This window comes from Calliopsis andreniformis, unplaced genomic scaffold (genome assembly GCF_051401765.1).
Source record: "Calliopsis andreniformis isolate RMS-2024a unplaced genomic scaffold, iyCalAndr_principal scaffold0022, whole genome shotgun sequence".
Lineage (NCBI taxonomy): Eukaryota > Metazoa > Arthropoda > Insecta > Hymenoptera > Andrenidae > Calliopsis > Calliopsis andreniformis.
In genome coordinates, this window is record NW_027480432.1 from 7359800 (window position 1) to 7377578 (window position 17779).

At 37.5% G+C, this 17779-nt stretch overlaps 1 protein-coding gene across 2 annotated transcripts in view; it reads right to left on the bottom strand.

Moving 5' to 3' along the window:
• LOC143187018 (uncharacterized) overlaps window positions 1-17779 on the bottom strand; it is an 84239-nt gene that overhangs the window by 4273 nt on the left and 62187 nt on the right. For both annotated transcript variants that reach the window (XM_076390942.1, XM_076390940.1), the window contains 2 exons: window positions 10580-10671; window positions 7914-8106 (listed from right to left, as the gene is read on the bottom strand). In XM_076390942.1, coding sequence (XP_076247057.1) covers window positions 7914-8106; window positions 10580-10671 — 285 coding nt within the window. The remainder of the gene's footprint in view (window positions 1-7913; window positions 8107-10579; window positions 10672-17779) is intronic.

The following is a 17779-nucleotide window of genomic DNA, read 5'->3' on the forward strand; positions in this document are numbered from 1 at the left end:
GTGGGAACAGAGGGGGATTCGTGAGATATTTGGCTGGTGGAGGTTTGGGGAGGTCGAATGGGGTAGATTTGAGATAGTGTGATTAGCGATGGACAAGAGTCGAAAAGCTGAAGTCTGAAATTCATAGTATATTATTTGGATCTTTTCTTTTATCTAAGTTTAATCTTTTTATCTAAGTTTTATCTAATTATATTTGAGTACTGAGAGGAGCCCACAGGCGTGGAAATCGCTTTTAGAATGAGACTGGGTTGTATCAAATTCAAGTGTTTAAAGTAATTTACAGTGATGTAAAACAATATTTAGTAATAGATGAATCAAGTATTGAATCATCAGATACAAATATCATCGATTAATAAACATCGATTCATGTTTAGATTTAAATATAACTAACTATCTAGTGTTTTAATGAGGGTGGTTTGTATTAAATCTACTTTTTTTGAGTCTACTAACTGCTAACTACTCAGAGTTTTATGTAAAATAATTTGTATTGAGTCTGCTTTCTTGAGTCTTTTAACTGCTAACTACTAAGTGTTTTATGTAAAATAATTTATATTGAGTCTGTTTTTTTGAGTCTTTTAACTGCTAACTACTAAGAGTTTTATGTAAAATAATTTGTATTAAGTCTGCCTTTTTGAGTCTTTTAATGCTAACTACTAAGAGTCTTATGTAAAATAATTTATATTGAGTCTGTTTTTTTTGAGTCTTTTAACTGCTAACTACTAAGAGTCTGAGGTGGTTAATCAATAGACACATAAATGTGGTTAACTAAAAACTGGTTTTATTAGCACGATGAAGTGTAACCTACAGCAGTTTGACTCCGACTGTTTTCGCGCCCTCACATCATCCCTTCTTATACCTTACAAACTAGAGAAAGTAACAGGAAGAAAGAAGGATGGAAAGAGGGCTGGAAAACGAAGAGGAAAGCGGACAGAACAGAGAGAAAAGTGGAGAAAGTAAAAAGGGGAAAATTGTCCTGAGCCTCGCGCGGATCTGGCCGCCAGATGTAACTGACGATGACCAGACCCGTGCCAATCCTTGGGATCGGATGTAGAAAGAATAGGCAGGAAATTGTAAAGCATTAGAAGAAAAGGTTAAGAACAGCGAAAGTTGAAGAGAAAGTCAGAACAGAAAACGGAAATGGAAATTGAGAAAAAATGACAAGGCCGTGGTGGCAGTGCCGAACTGCCACATCACCCCCTTGCCAGTGATTGACCTAATCACGAAAGTCCGGCTTGGAATCGCTCCGGAAAGTGTACTCGTCTGCCTGACCGAGTTATTCTTGGGCCCCGACCTGCTGTTGCCGTGGATTCAGGGACCGACTGTGCTTGAGGAAGCATCCGTGGTTCAGGTGTCGGCTGTGAAACAGGTAGCGACCCTGGATCCGATGGCCGTTGAGGTTCCTCAGCGGTCGATGTCCCTTGCGCCTCCTCATCGTCCGTCACGATGTAGGCCGGTTTAAGTCGGTCAATGGTTACCGTCACCTGTTTGCCCTTGATGTCCAAGGAGAAGGTTTTTGACCCTCGATTGAGGACCCTGAATGGTCCGTCGTACGGGTGCTGGAGGATTCCCTTGACGGTATCATTACGGACGAAAACATAGTTTGTATCGGCCAAGTCTTTAAAAATGAAAGTTCGTCGTGCACCATGCCGAATTCCTCCAACCGGACTGAGGGCGTGAAAATGCTGTCGCAACCCTTGTACATAGTCGCCTGCGTCGCTGGAACACTCGGCTGGTCGTGGCGCCAAGAACTCTCCAGGAAGACGAAGCGTCTCGCCATAGACCAACTCTGATGCCGTTGCCTTTAGGTCCTCCCGCCAAGCTGAGCGTATACCCAACAATATGGTGGGAAGAACCTCTGTCCACCGGGAATTCTGATGGCACCGAATAGCTGCCTTCAGCTGCCGGTGAAATCGCTCCACCATGCCATTTGCCGCTGGATGGTAGGCTGTCGTCTTCAGGTGTGACGTTCCTAGCAGTATATTCAAGTGCCTGAACAAATGGGACTCGAACTGCTTGCCCCTATCAGTGGTAACCCGTAATGGTGTGCCGAAACGCGAGATCCAACCCTCGTAAAATGTTCGGGCTACCGTGGCTGCTTCCTGGTCGCGCATCGGAAATGCCTCCGGCCACCGCGTAAAGCGGTCCACACATGTAAGACAGTATCGAAAGCCCTCGGAAACTGGCAAGACAACAATGTCAACATGCACATGTTCGAACCTTGCTGATGGTGACGTGAAAACTCCAACCGGTGCTGACACGTGACGCCCAATTTTCGACCGTTGACACTCTATACAGGCACGTGCCCACTTTCGGCAGTCTGTTTTCACCGACGGCCAAACATAACGTTGAGTTATGAGTTTGACCGTGGCGTTAATTCCAGGATGTGCAAGGCGATGCACCGTGTTGAACGCTGTTTGCCGAAAGGGTGGTGTTATGAATGGACGCACCGCCGATGTCGAAACGTCACAGTACACTTGCGCGCGTGCATCCGGGAGAGTCATCTTCTTGAGGCATAAACCCCTTCCTTCGCGCAGGTAGATTTGCAGCTCTTCGTCCTTTTCCTGGGATTTTGCTAGTTCCGCAAAGTCTAGCGTTTGCTCCACCTCTTCAATCCTCGATAATGCATCGGCAACAACGTTGTCTTCACCGGAAACGTGGCGGATGTCTGTGGTAAACTGGCTGATGAACTCCAAGTATCGAAATTGCCTTGGAGAACACTTCTCTAATTTCTGACGGAAAGCAAATATCAGTGGTTTGTGGTCTGTATAAATCCGAAAACTTCTTCCCTCAATCATATGCCGGAAATGCTTAATCGATAGGTAAATCGCTAAGAGTTCCCTATCGTAAGCTCCATATTTAGTTTCTGCGGCTGTTAGTTTTTTAGAAAAGAATGCCAATGGTTCCCAGTCATTGCCTATGCGCTGTTGAAGGACGGCTCCTACCGTAAAATCGGAAGCGTCGCAGGTAATCGCCAACGGTGCGTTGACCTCAGGATGGGCCAGCAGTGCAGCCTGTGCCAAGCTTTGTTTGCAGGTCATAAATGCTGATGAGGCCTCTGGTGTCCAATGCACCGGTGTGCTACCCTTTATGTTGCCGTGTAGCAGGTTGTTGAGGGGTGCTTGATCAAGTGCAGCCTTAGGCATAAAGCGTCTGTAAAAATTCACCATACCTAAGAACTGCCTCAACTGCTTAGCTGTGGTTGGTTGAGGATATTGCAGGATAACATCCACTTTGTCCGTTAATGGGCGAGTTCCCTCCTTGGACACCAAATAACCGAGAAACTTCACTTCAGCTTTACCAAAAATGCACTTCGCGGGGTTAACTACCACTCCATACTTCTGCAGTTTATCGAAAAGGATTTCCAGATGCTGAAAATGCTCTTGTTCGGTCGATGATGCTACCAAGATGTCGTCGATGTATGCATAGCAGAAATCCAGACCTCGTAACACCTCATCGATAAACCGCTGAAACGTTTGCGCTGCATTGCGTAGTCCGAATGACATGTACGGAAATTCAAAAAGTCCAAATGGGGTGGTGATAGCTGTTTTTGGTATGTCTTCGGCAGCAACAGGAATCTGGTTGTAAGCTCGAACTAGGTCTATTGTTGAAAAAATGGTTTTACCCCGTAAAGCCTGCGCGAAGTCCTCGATATGTCTAACTGGGTACCGATCAGGAAGTGTGCGCGCGTTAAGGGCACGGTAATCGCCGCATGGTCGCCATTCGTTCTGTCCTTTTTTCGGGACCATGTGCAAAGGTGACGACCAACTGCTCTCCGAAGGTCTAGTTGTTCCTAAACGCATCATGGTCTCGAATTCTCTTTTCGCCGCCTTGAGTCTGTCAGGTGCAAGTCTCCGCGGTTTGCAAGCCACCGGCGGTCCTGGGGTGGTGTGGATATGATGTACCGTAGAATGCTTCGGTTCCGTAGGCGTGCCTTCTGGTCTCGTAATGTTTGGGAACTTCCGTAAAAGTTTATGGTACGCAGAACAACCCATGATTGTCTTGATGCATGGAATTGCTTGCACCGTTCCGACAGCCGGACGTCCCCTTGCTGATAACGATGTGACCTGATCCAGCAGTTGCCTATTTCTCACATCTACAAGTAACCCAAAATGTGACAAAAAATCTGCACCGATGATGGGTTTTGCCACATCCGCAACGATGAATCGCCAGGTAAAAACCCGCCGTAGCCCGAAATTGAGCGTGAGTGTTCTCGCACCGTACGTCGCAATCGCGGTACCGTTTGCTGCAGCGAGTTCGTAGGTAGACTTCTCGCATGGCCCTCTAATCATCTTCCGAGGAAAAACACAAAGGTCGGCTCCTGTGTCGACCAAGTATTGTGTCTTCGTGTCGCGGTCGGTAACGAAAAGACGGCGTGACGTCGGGCTAGGGTCGCTGGCCGCCATTAGCGACTGCCCTGATCGTTTCCCGCATTGAAGGTACAGGGCGCAATGCATTTACGAGCATCCGTATCAAACATCCAATGATACCAGCAAACACCGCGTTTGCCATGTCTGCGGCTCCTTGAACCCGACCGAGCACTCGAACGTGCAGGCGATCGTGGGCGCGAATCCCTATCGCGGCGCGAAGGGCGAACGTCAGACGTCAATTCTTGCCGAATTGCCGAGATTTCTTGGCGTAAAGATATCGCTAATTGTGCCATCTTCATACTTAATAATGCCTCAAGATCATTGGCAGGAGCAGAATTTACCTCGGAGATTTGCACTCTGGGAGTTGACGATTCAGCAATCGCATCTGCAAGCTCGGCAACCTTGTCCAACTCCACGTCCCTCTGCGTCGCTAAGACTACCTGCATTCCTTGGGGAAGTCGTCCCATCCAGAGGGTCCGCAAGACAGAATCAGGCACCGCCGTCCCAGCTAATCCACGCAGGTGTCTCAGGAACTGCGAAGGCTTGCGGTCTCCGATCTCCTCATGTTCGAGCAGACGTCGTGTCTTCTGCTCCTGCGACGAACTCAAACGACGTATCAGCTCCGTTTTTAATTTTTGATATGGCTCCAACGGTGGTGGATTCATAATAATGTCTCGGACCTCCGCGGCGTACTGTGGAGGTAGAGCACCCAAGATATACCCGAACTTGGTATTTTCTAGGGTTACACCAGACGCTTCGAAGCTGCGTTCCGACATCCCGAACCACATCTCCGGATCGGAAGGGCAGAATTCGGGAATCCGAACCGCTACGCGATCCACCGAAGGTGCTCCAACGCCAAGAGAATCGTTAGTCACCTGACCTGTAGCCATCTTCACTCACAGTTCTTATATATACACTGAGTCACTAAAAATAAAAAATCTACGCGGATAACACTGTTCAGTTTCTACCGTTGTAATGTCCACCACAATCAACAGTCACCGATCACGTCGGGGTCACCAATAATTGAGGTGGTTAATCAATAGACACATAAATGTGGTTAACTAAAAACTGGTTTTATTAGCACGATGAAGTGTAACCTACAGCAGTTTGACTCCGACTGTTTTCGCGCCCTCACATCATCCCTTCTTATACCTTACAAACTAGAGAAAGTAACAGGAAGAAAGAAGGATGGAAAGAGGGCTGGAAAACGAAGAGGAAAGCGGACAGAACAGAGAGAAAAGTGGAGAAAGTAAAAAGGGGAAAATTGTCCTGAGCCTCGCGCGGATCTGGCCGCCAGATGTAACTGACGATGACCAGACCCGTGCCAATCCTTGGGATCGGATGTAGAAAGAATAGGCAGGAAATTGTAAAGCATTAGAAGAAAAGGTTAAGAACAGCGAAAGTTGAAGAGAAAGTCAGAACAGAAAACGGAAATGGAAATTGAGAAAAAATGACAAGGCCGTGGTGGCAGTGCCGAACTGCCACAAGTCTTATGTAAAATAATTTGTATTAAGTCTGCTTTTTTGAGTCTTTTAACTGCTAACTACTAAGTTATTTTTATAACTATTTAAAATGGTGTGTATTAAGTCTGCTTTTTCGAGACTGCTGACTGTTAACTATTAACTGTTTTATTTAAAATAATTTGCATTAATTCTGCTTTTTTGAGTCTGCTACAGCCTAATATTTTTGAAAGGGAGTACATATAAATCAGAACATTTGTCTACATTAAGTTTACTTAATCTTCTGGCACTTATTCGGGTTCAACTATGAGACATGTATAATAGGGGAATATTTCCATGTTATAGGCTAATCAAACTGATGTCGTACGACGCAGGAAAATTACTTGGAACCAAATGGCCCTTCTCGATTCTGATTTCAGTTATTGATTTAATCACGCATGCTATGTCTGAGCACGTGAGGGTAATCACGCCTCGATCAGTTATCATCACGCGAAGTGGCAACTGTCAGCCTTCGTTACAAGTGTTTGCGTAATTAAAAGGAAACTGATAAAACGCGTTTCTGGCGAAACGAATCATTTATCGCTTTATTTGCATATTGAACGTCAACAGTGTTGTTCGAAAATTCATAGAAACGTCGAGTTCCAGGAAAAATGTCTGTTCTACGAAAAAATGTAGACACGTGTCACTAAAATTACAGAAGTTACGAAACACACGAGTGAAAGACTAATATTAAAATTCTTTATTAATGAAGTTACACATAATGAAGTATGTATTAATGATCAATAATTGAATATGGGTGTAGTGAAGCATAAATTGAATACTGAGTTGCCTAAAAAATATGAAAAATATAAAGACAAATAGTATGTGTAACATGTAGTCAGCTGAAAAATAATAAATGTGTTACTAATTAATTTTTTCGTGACTCATGAAAATAAATATAACTGAGAAATTGTAATTCCTCGAATGTAAATTAATAATTATAATTATTATAACACTGGTTTGGTGCTTCGAAGTTATAATGTTTAATCATGCACAAGATTCATGTATAGAGTGATTCAAAAACAATCGAGGAAATTAAGTGTCTTCTATAAGAAAAAGTTTCTTTTCAATGAAACATTAAAATTTATTATTCCTATAGCTTCAGTTATTCAATTCTCCTAACGTTCTCATATACAATAATGCTTAACGAGCTGACAGATTTTCGCGTGCCTCAAATCAGCTTGCATTCATCTATGCACGTACATTCGCGAAGATCTTGGCAGAGGGAACAAGGTAGATTACGTTAATAGCACTTGCGATACATGCAACACGTGAGCTGCCTTTTGCTCAAGGAGATAATTAAGGTGTTAATCTTGCTCGAATTACCTCAACGTGGCCTCAATCGTTCTTTAATGTGTTGTTTTCTAACATAATAGAAGAAACAATTTCAAGGTAAGCTATGCTATTGAATACATTCTACTCTATGCTTCAAACATGATTTCAGAATAAGCTTTCTTGTCAGTAGTATAAGTCTCAGAATGATTCGTTTAAATATTAAATTAAGTCTCTTATAATATGTATATTAATTGGCTGAAAATATTTAAGTATGAAATAAGTAAGAAAATTTCTTTCGAAGGAAATTTCTAAATTTCTAAAATTTATTATTGAACCCACAGTTATTAAAATCAGAATGGCACACTGGGGTCTTTCAGAAAATACTGATTTCTGTTACTGTACTGTACTGTACTGTTAAAATAATTGAAAACAAAAATATCCTTTAATTTTTTCTTAACATTTGAATTTTATGGTTTTAGATTCTTCACTTGAAAGCATTTCAGCGAATTCTTATGGAACCTCTAGCACATTCAAAATGTGTAAGCTTGAAGGACCCACTGCTCTTCTGGCAGTCCGAAAAAACAGATTGCTATTTCAGGTTTGATTATTTTTCGTTCACTTCAGGTCCTCATTTAATCTAAATAATACTCGATCTTTTTTAGGTGCACTGGATCATCATCCAGCCATCACTGTCGTCAGCGAGGAAGAAATTTTGTCAAAGAGCCTTCGAGGTGGTCTTCGCCAAAGTTTGCTGCTCATTTCCTGGACTCACCGACTGACGGGACCTCGCGCTTCCGCTCGAGGTCCACTTTGTTTCCAACGAGGATCACTCCATGGCTGGCCATGTAATCGCTGTTCCACAGATACAAGAGGGTTTCTTCGGCCACTTTCAAGCTTCGTCTGTCCACCACGGAGTAGACCACTACGTACACATCGGGGTTGTAGGTTGCGCAGAACGACTCGACCTGGGAAAAATAACAAGGAAATTAGTGGTGTTATTTCGCAGGGGAACTTTGGAATAAGTAGGTACTTGTCATTGTAAAGCAAATTATGATGTGTTCAGTGTGAGTTCAAGTTAGTATAAAATACATATATTAAAATATATGTATTGTAAAATATATGTATTAAAATATATACATATAAATACATATATTTTAATTATTTTATTTTAATTATTTTAATTATTTTAATATATGTATTTATATGTATATATATGTTATAAAATATAGAAGTATGCATTAGTTATACAGACTGCACACGATGTCTTGAAGACGTCTATTTTATGGCCATTTTATATGTGAATGTTTTTCATAATTTGGAATAATTGGAATGCATTACATAATTTGGATAGTTTGGAAATATTCAGTAGCATATGTTTTAAAGATTTTCGAAATATACATACGTCTATCGAATATAAAATTATCAAAAGTAATGACAAAATTTATGAGTATTTGAATCGTAAATATTAAATCAATCTGAACATTGCACTTTGTAAATGTCAAAGAACGCAGTCAAAGCAGTTCAAACGCGAAAGAACATTCCACATCGCTAATAGAATTATCAATATTCGTAATAACACAGGAAGTTCTATTAAGTAAATATTTTGTTAATTAAAATATTGTACCCTCAAACATTTCAACTAACATTAAATGAACTTTCATATTATAGAATCGAATGAAGAGAACATTTCTAAAGGGAATACTTAAAAATTTCGAAATGTACTGAAGTGTTCTTAATTTTGAAAGATCAACATTTTTTAAAAATAATTATTCCTGTAACACTGTTAAATAAATTCTACTTCACGAAAATTACACGCTGGAACAGTAATCTATTAACCAAAATAAAAAGGAAAATATTGTTTAAATCAGTTAACTAGAAACATATGCTTACTATAACTTAAAAAAGAAAACTTTACTTAGATACTGATTTATTTCTGTACAACCTTCTGCCTGAATTTCTCTTTCATATAGAAAATAATATATCAAATAATATTTCAAGAACGAAATACTATTGAGGGTAACTATAACGCCAATGACCAAAGTAGTAGAAGTAATTTCAGTTTTCCCCAAAGACCTTCACCCTTCGATCAAGAAAACTCACGTTTCTGGACTAATTGAGCCCCCATGTCCAATCCTTTTCAAGACACGCACGATCTCGTGCAATACATACATTTTTCCACCAGCCTCTCTTCCCCCTTATTGAGAATCGTTTCATCGCGTGACCGATTTCTTAGGGTACAACATTGATGCTTTCCCCAGAAGTTTCTCGAAAATTTCGTGTAATTCTGTTTCTTAACTCGGCTGCTTCTTCTGACACACGAATGGAAGGTCGATAGAACGTGGAAAGAATGGCGATATAAATGAAACTAAATTTGTTAGCGAGAATACTTCATGTGTGTGTAGTGATAACTAAGATCTATAATTATTTTGAAGGTCCTTTTAATTATAGTAACAGTATCTATTTCTGAAAGAATTTAATTTGCATAGATATCCAGATTATGTCTACAAGACGTTCAGACAAGAAATAGACGTCCTAAAGACGTCCACACTACGTCTGTAAGACATTCAGACAAAAAATGACGTCTTAAAGACATCCAAGTTATGTTTATAAGACGTTCAGACAAGAAACAGACGTCTTTAAGATGTCCAAAAGCGTAAGTCTTTAAGACGTCCACATAGTGTGTCTTTAAGACGTCTTATGGATGTAATATGTTTATGTTCTTTAATTTAAAATGGACATAAAATTAATTTTAAATGGACATGTATAATAAAAATTAATTTTAAATGGACATAAAATAGGTGTCTTCAAGACGTCCTATTATATTTGAGATATTAAAAACGATTTCTATTCAATTTCACATAAACTGAATTCCTATTAAAAAATCACTAAACATAAAGATTAAGTTTCAACTCCAATTAATCCGATCAGTGCACAAAAATTAGACATAATAAATAAAAAACTTATAATACATTAAATACATAATATATTAACCTATTATAATATATAAAAAAAAAATAAGTAAAAATTCTTTCAACTATTTTCCTCTAAATACTCAAATAAAAATCCACATCCTTCATACTATCATAGTACAATAATCATAATAATGATTATTAACTAAAGAAAACTCTGCCTGAGCACTAAGGTTTCTCATTGTCAGAGAGAAGCTGCTAGCGCATGGTCGCGCAACAGTAGTCAATTGCATTTATGGTCTCGTGAACTCTCAGCGAGATAAAGGGATAGTAAGATGTGGAGCTCAGATACGTCTCAGGTTTTAATGCGTGCAGAAGCGATCCCTTTGTTGTGCAACAGCCAGCGTCAGGGCGTACACGTGACAGACGGCGAAATAAGAAGGAAAGGGACGAACTTAAAATGGAGTTTGCATAAATTGAATGGCTGCAGGAGCGCTCGTACACTCTCTGACCATTGTTAGGTACTCACTGACATCTCTGCAGCGGGATGGTCGATGATCTCCAGCTCTGTTTCCTGGCCATCGATCATCACGGAAACGCTTTTCTGCCCGTATTCTTCGTCTGGAAGTAGAATTTGATTTATGGCTGGTTATTTCGATATGCAGAAGTAATTTGTGGTAATTCGTTTGTTATGGAAATGTTGCAATGATATTTATGAAGTATTATAATCGAATATAATGTATTATAATGTAATTGTAATATAATACATTATAATGTAATGTATTTTGTTATAAGCTCCTAATGGTTGTGATCATTTTCGGGATTTTTCAGAGTCAAATTGACATGTATGATTTCTAGTTTGCGCTACTCAACTTTGAAATTTTGTATCCTACAAGCTCATTAAAATTTTATTTCTGAATTAGACAGAATTAATAAGTTTAGCTTCTGTGGTCTCTGATTTGCGCCTATAATCTGAGGAAGTAAGTTATTGAAAATTTTGTACTCTAGAAACGTACTTCTTACACGTTATAAGCTTACTGTTATTTTACTTCTAGAAATGATTCAGAATTAATGAGGATATTTTCCATAACTTCTTTGTATCTGGAGATCTGATTATTTTAAGTAGTATAAGTCACTGATATCTGCGTACTTTAGGAATAATACAAATTTTTGACTCTAGAAACGTACTTCTTACACGTTATAAGCTCACTGTTATTCTATTTTTAGCAATGATTCAGAATTAACGAGGATATTTTCCATAACTTCTTTGTATCTGGAGATCTGATTATTTTAAGTAGTATAAGTCACTGATATCTGCGTACTTTAGGAATAATACAAATTTTTGACTCTAGAAACGTACTTCTTACACGTTATAAGCTCACTGTTATTCTATCTTTAGCAATGATTCAGAATTAATGAGGATATTTTCCATAACTTCTTTGTATCTGGAGATCTGACTATTTTAAGTAGTATAAGTCACTGATATCTGCGTCCTCTAGGAATAATACAAATTTTTTACTCTAGAAACGTACTTCTTACACGTTATAAGCTCACTGTTATTCTACTTCTAGAAATGATTCAGAATTAATGAGGATATTTTCCATAACTTTTTTGTATCTGGAGATCTGACTATTTTAAGTAGTATAAGTCACTGATATCTACGTCCTCTAGAAATGTGTCTCTTATATGTTATAAGTTCAACATAAAAACACGGTTTTAATACTTTTTTATTCTTTACTATCAGCCCCTCGTTTACGACATATTTTCAAGCTAACGTATATTCTCGCTCACATCATTTAATTTTATCTCAAACTTCACGTATAGAAACTGTTATCGCGAGAAATTTTGTTCTTCGACAGGTTTAACACAGACTTCGTAAAGTGAATATCAATATTTCATTTCGAAGGGTTCGTCGCTGCTTGGAGGTCGAAGGTGTGCTCCAAAGAGATAACAACTGCGCTTTCTTCATTATTCTCTAGAGCTGTTTTCAGGACACTTGTGAAATATAACAGAAAAGAATAAGTAAAAAATGTTTCAGAACTTGTTATTGTTACTTTAGAATAATTTTTCTTGTTTTTCTTTTGCTCAAATAGTACACACTTTATGTCATGAGAATTTGATATTGAGTATTTTATTTAGAATTTTTAATATACAAAAGCAGCGATCGTTTCCTCGAAATACAATCCTTCTAGTTATAGATTCATGGCTCTGTGATGACGAACTTATGGAGAATAATTCTCATCTTAGTAACTGAGCTTTAATCTACGAAAATATGAATAGGAAGACATTAAAGTGAAGCTCATTATTTGGTTTAAATAATTTCTAGGTATGGTGGACACAGAAACGAGTCTATAACCAGATAGCTTTATAAATCGAAATAATAGAATAAATACTTGTTTCATAATGTAGTGAAATATCAATTAAAAACGACGAACACTTGAAACCCATTGAGAAGCACATTTTGCATACTACATACGATACAATTTTTGCAAAAACACGCGCGAGGCGTTAAATTTACATACAACATATTAGAGAAATTCGCAAAGTAAATATTCGGGGTCGATTTTAGCAAATATTGCATGCTTTTTATTGCTCTTTTGAAACAGCTCGTGCATTAAAATTTTTTTCATTGTTAAACAATTTTCTTACTTTAAATTTAATAATCTTCTCGAACCTTGGAAACATTATTCAAAATTTTCAATCATCGAAACATAAATATTTGGTTGAGTAATTTATAAATATTGATGTTCAGCTTTTCTAAAAATTTTACTTTTCTATTTTCAATTCCATATGTTATATTTTTATTTATTATTTTATTTCACAGTCGAGTTCACCGTACAACCATTATTGACGCGTAGAAGCGAAAGAAAGAGCAGTACAATACAGCGATGCTTGGAATTTTCATATTTTTGAAGCTCCATGTTTCTGTTCACAAGGAATAATTCAAAAGTTCTGACGCTGTCACGTGAAAATTCGTTATAAGTCTGACGTTGGTTTTAGCTATCCATCGAAACGTGAAATGTTGCATGTCCACAGGAATATCCCATATTTCTGCATCATACGTATAAATCTGATCTCTGGTAAAAATTTCCGCGTGTATTTATTTCTGCGCCTTATTTTTGTACCTTCTCCAATCTATTTTTATAATCTTCGTACTTGCTTCGACCTATTGTTTACATATTGAGCTTAATTAATTTAATATAACAGATATATTTATTAGTACAGTGTATTTTATACAGTGTATTTGGAGATACAATTATAACACCAGTGAAAATAAAAATTAAAGAGGAACTGCACATTGTGGTTAAAATATTTGATATCAGTAAAATAATTTTAATTTCAGATTTTACTAAAATTGAGTTCAATGAATTTAAAAATATTTCTTTGAAATTAACGAGTGGAAAATCTGCTATATTCTTTTGTTGGTTAAGGTTTTGGCTTTTAATATATCTACAGCATTTTAAAGTACTAATTCCAAAATGCAACGAGTTGCCTAATAAGTCTTTTAATAACGAGCTTACAGAGTGTAGTGGATATATTACCTCTGTGCAATTCATCTATATATTGTTAACAATTTAAAGAACAGAATACATATAGTTTTGCAGTTTGCTAAAGTTAATATAATAGTTTACACAATAATTAACTCACTGTTTCATTTGACTGCGTCAAATGTTATTAATAAATTGTCACATAAGAAAGTTAGAAGAGTACAATTCTAACTCATTATTTGAATAAAATAAAAATAAATATATCAAACATTTTTACAGATTCTTTTATATTATTTATATTATTTATAACACAAGATTCCCATTGGTCGAGTTGAATTATAAATCTCCTCGTAATTTACATCGACAAGGCAGCTAAAGGTTCAAAACTGGCTCAGACAATTCCATTTCAAAATCCAGAACTCAAAGCTACAGATAAACGAAAATGAGATAACAGTATCAAGAAACGAGTTTCATTACCAATGAGTTTATAACGAGGAGTACTAGGTACAGCATGAAATCTCTTTGAGCACTTGATCCTACATAAAATCCAGGCCCCATCCCAGGGAAATCTCTCAAACGACTCAATTTTCAGTATCAATTTTCATCGAAGCGCCTCGAAAACGTTTCATCGCAGACGAAATAGGAAGCAAACCCAATAATGGCGTTCCAGAGGGAACGTGACGGGACAGCCTCGTGAAACCAGCGACGAACGAGCGCGTGTCAGTTCCTTGCAGCGCGAAAGTTGCCCCGTAAAGGTAAATCCAGCCATTGGTTATTGCATACGCGACTGGGAAACGGACGTGGAGCGCGCGAGAGCTCGAGGCTGACCTGGGGAAATGGGATAACGAGGTCTGTGTCGCGTATCGACGCATGTGGACCCAGAAATGATCGTAAAAAAGAATGTTAAGACATGCTTGGAGGCATCCTGCAACCTGCAACGTCGTGAATCGAATCTTCTTGTGGAGTAGGCTCGAGAGTGTGGAACAGGTGTAAAAGATGTCCTTTGTAGAGAATTTATGTCAGAGAGTTTATGTTATAGAGTTTATGTTACAGAATTTATGCTTTAGAGAGTTTATGGCAAGAGTGCTGGAGAGCTGGTAAGCTTGCAACCCAGACACATTTTGGTATAGTAATTTTTCGTATATTGGGGATACGAATCAATTAGTAGTTATCAGTAGTTTGGCCAATAATATGCTACGTCTGAACTTGGCATACAACACTTGGCAAAATATTGGTGATCAAACCCAACAATATGAAGCCATTTAGAAATATTGTAATTTATAAAATGCAAATACTATCCTGTAGATATATTAGAAAAAATTAGAAGTTATTAAGTTTCGAAGTTATTAATTGTTGAGAAAACACCTAAAGTAGGCATGAAATGTGTCTGACTCGAGACTTATTCTACTTACTTCGTCTGTGTTTGACTTGGCTAGTGCTCCTGGGCAGTAGAATAAATTCTAAGTCAGACACATTTTATACGAATTTCTTGTGTCTTCTAATTTTGCAGCCTTCGCTCTACCAAATTCTGAATGCTTCAAGCTTTCATATTTTGAAGCCTTCAGAGTACGAAATCCTAAACTTTCAAACTTTGATGCAGTCAAAGTGTTAAACTTTAAAGTCTTCCAATTATCAAACTTTAAAGCCTTCCAATTATAGAATTCTAAGACTTTCAAACGTTCAAATATTCGAATCTTCAGATTTAGAATTTCTCAAATTTTCACGTCATCAGATTTAAAGCCTCGAAGTACGATATTTTATAGTTTTCAAATTTTTACACTCTGAAACTCTTTAATTCTAAAGTTTCCTTTTTATAAATTTTCAGAGGTAGCTATTTTCACATTTTCAAATGTACAAACTTTTAAAAGTTTAAAAGACTTTAAAAACTTTATTGACAGCTGTTGAATTTTCAAATTCCCATGTGTGAATATTGATATCAATAAATATTCTCCTCTAAAGCCCTTAATTGAAATGCCTGATCGAATCAGATCTATCTAAATTACCCATTTCGATCATATCAGTTGACCCAATTAATTCAAGCTTTCGAAATTATTTATCTAAAAACCAAGACATTCCACTACTACTATATTACAATATATAATTATTAATAACAGAAACTTATTCTTTTTTCTCCTCAAAATAGAACACAATTGTATCGTAAATTTTCACTTCCCGAATTTCAAACAAAATTTCCCAGCTCGTCATTCACAATTCCAACGCAGAAATGTAATTCCTACGTGGAATATTATTCATTGCACATTTTCAAGTATGGAATATTATTCGTTGAATATTTGCAGCTGTGCTGGTTGGTCGTTCTCAAAAATTAACATTCTCGGTTATCACTTTGGAATTCGGCACAATCACGCGAATTGGCAGGCTGTCAAAGCACACTGGCCAGTTGACGCGCGGGGTGAAAGTTCAAACGCAATTTCGAGGGGTCAGGAAAAAGGAAGATGTCGATTGTTATCGCGCTGAGGTGGCAACTCCATCTCACCGTTTTCCCATTGCTGTTATTCTTCTGTGAAAATATTTTCAGACTTTCGATGAAAGACCAGCAAATATGAAATTTTATTTGAATTTGCGCAGTTCTTTACTAAGAATTTATGTAAATAGTGTCCATTTCTAAAATAAACTCACTATTATTATACAATAGTAAAATAGAACTTCGAATTAACTCTCAGAAACTACTGTATTAATGTTTGCAAAAATTGATTGAATAATTTCATCAATTATTGTTATTCAAGCTGATGATATTTTTTATTTTTTGGAAGTGTTTTAGGGGTTCAATAAAAAATTGAATAATATCAGAAAAGAGATTCATCTCGAGAAATAAGAAGAATCTAAAGAAATTTCTAGCAGAAATATCGAAAAGTTTCTAAGACAAATGTAATTATTTAAAACCTTCAACCAAGCTCGATAGAACGATTGATTGATGATTAAACTTGCTCCCCCGAATCCTTCCTTCCACTTCAATCACAGCAAGGAAACGAGTTATTACGCTTTTCCTGAAGCAATATTCATCTTCCCGAATCTCATTAAGAATTTCAGCGGCGTAACGCTGATCGATGCTGTTTTTTCAGTTGAGAAATGCGCGGAACCTAATGAAAATGGTCTTTCCGACAGGAAATTAATGTCAATTCCGTCGCTGTCCCTATGTGGCGGCTAGCGCGAGGGAAAAAGTCTGTCTTTGTTAAAGGTGGTGGCACGGCGAGGAGAACTAACGAACCAAGTGGCTATATTTGCATTTAATCGAAAGGCTTTTGACCTCTTCCGATCTTCGAGCGTTGAATGGATGTATGTCGAGACTTTAGCTCTTTTCAGACGTCTTCGATGACACGGCCTTTGAACTTTCACCCCTTATTCCGATTTTAGGACGAGAAATTCTTGCTGCCTTCAACTCGTTCGGCTGACTGAACAAACTCTTGTCTTCTACTGGAGGTTCTTTCAGTTTTTACGATAATTGTGAAAGTAACCCCAAGATTGAATTTGATGAAAAAAAAGAAGGAAAAAGGCTTCTGAAATTGTAGAAAATTAAATTTGTCAGAAATTAAATTCTGTCGAGGAATAATTGCTTGAATGGAATTAATGCTTAAATAATTTGAAGGAAAATAAGATAACTATGGTCAGACGGACTTGAAAAGGAGAGTAGCGATAAATTTGATATTTTTTTCTTCAGTTAAAATATTTATTCGCCATACAATTGCTATTCGATACGTGAACGAGCTCATAGAATAAGATGCATATTTATGAGGTCAATTTGCCTTTGCAACACATTTTCTTGTCGGAGGCAAAACTGAATAACAACTTCACGAAAAAGTAGAGTTTCCATTTTATTTTGTATTCAAAATAAATCAAAATATTTCTCCTTTTCTTCTAGAAAAATTTTGTTATAAATATCTATTCAACCATGGTCATATATATCTTTCTCAATAATATTTAACAAAGAGTAAAAGGTAGCCTCAATAACATTTAAAAAACATCACTTTAAAAAAGAACTGTTTTTAATCATATGTATTTGATTTTAGATATAAATTATATTCTACAGATTCTCTTCATATTTTATTCTCATTAACATTCTAGGTATGCCAAAACTGATTTTAACGAAACCAGGAAGCATATTAACCTTCCTGTGAGGCAAACCCCTCACAGGTCAAACCTGATTTGCTTCCTTATTTCCACGCGACTGAAAAGCTTCTAATGCAGAGGGAAATGCCACTCGAGGGTAATTAGTATTATTGGAC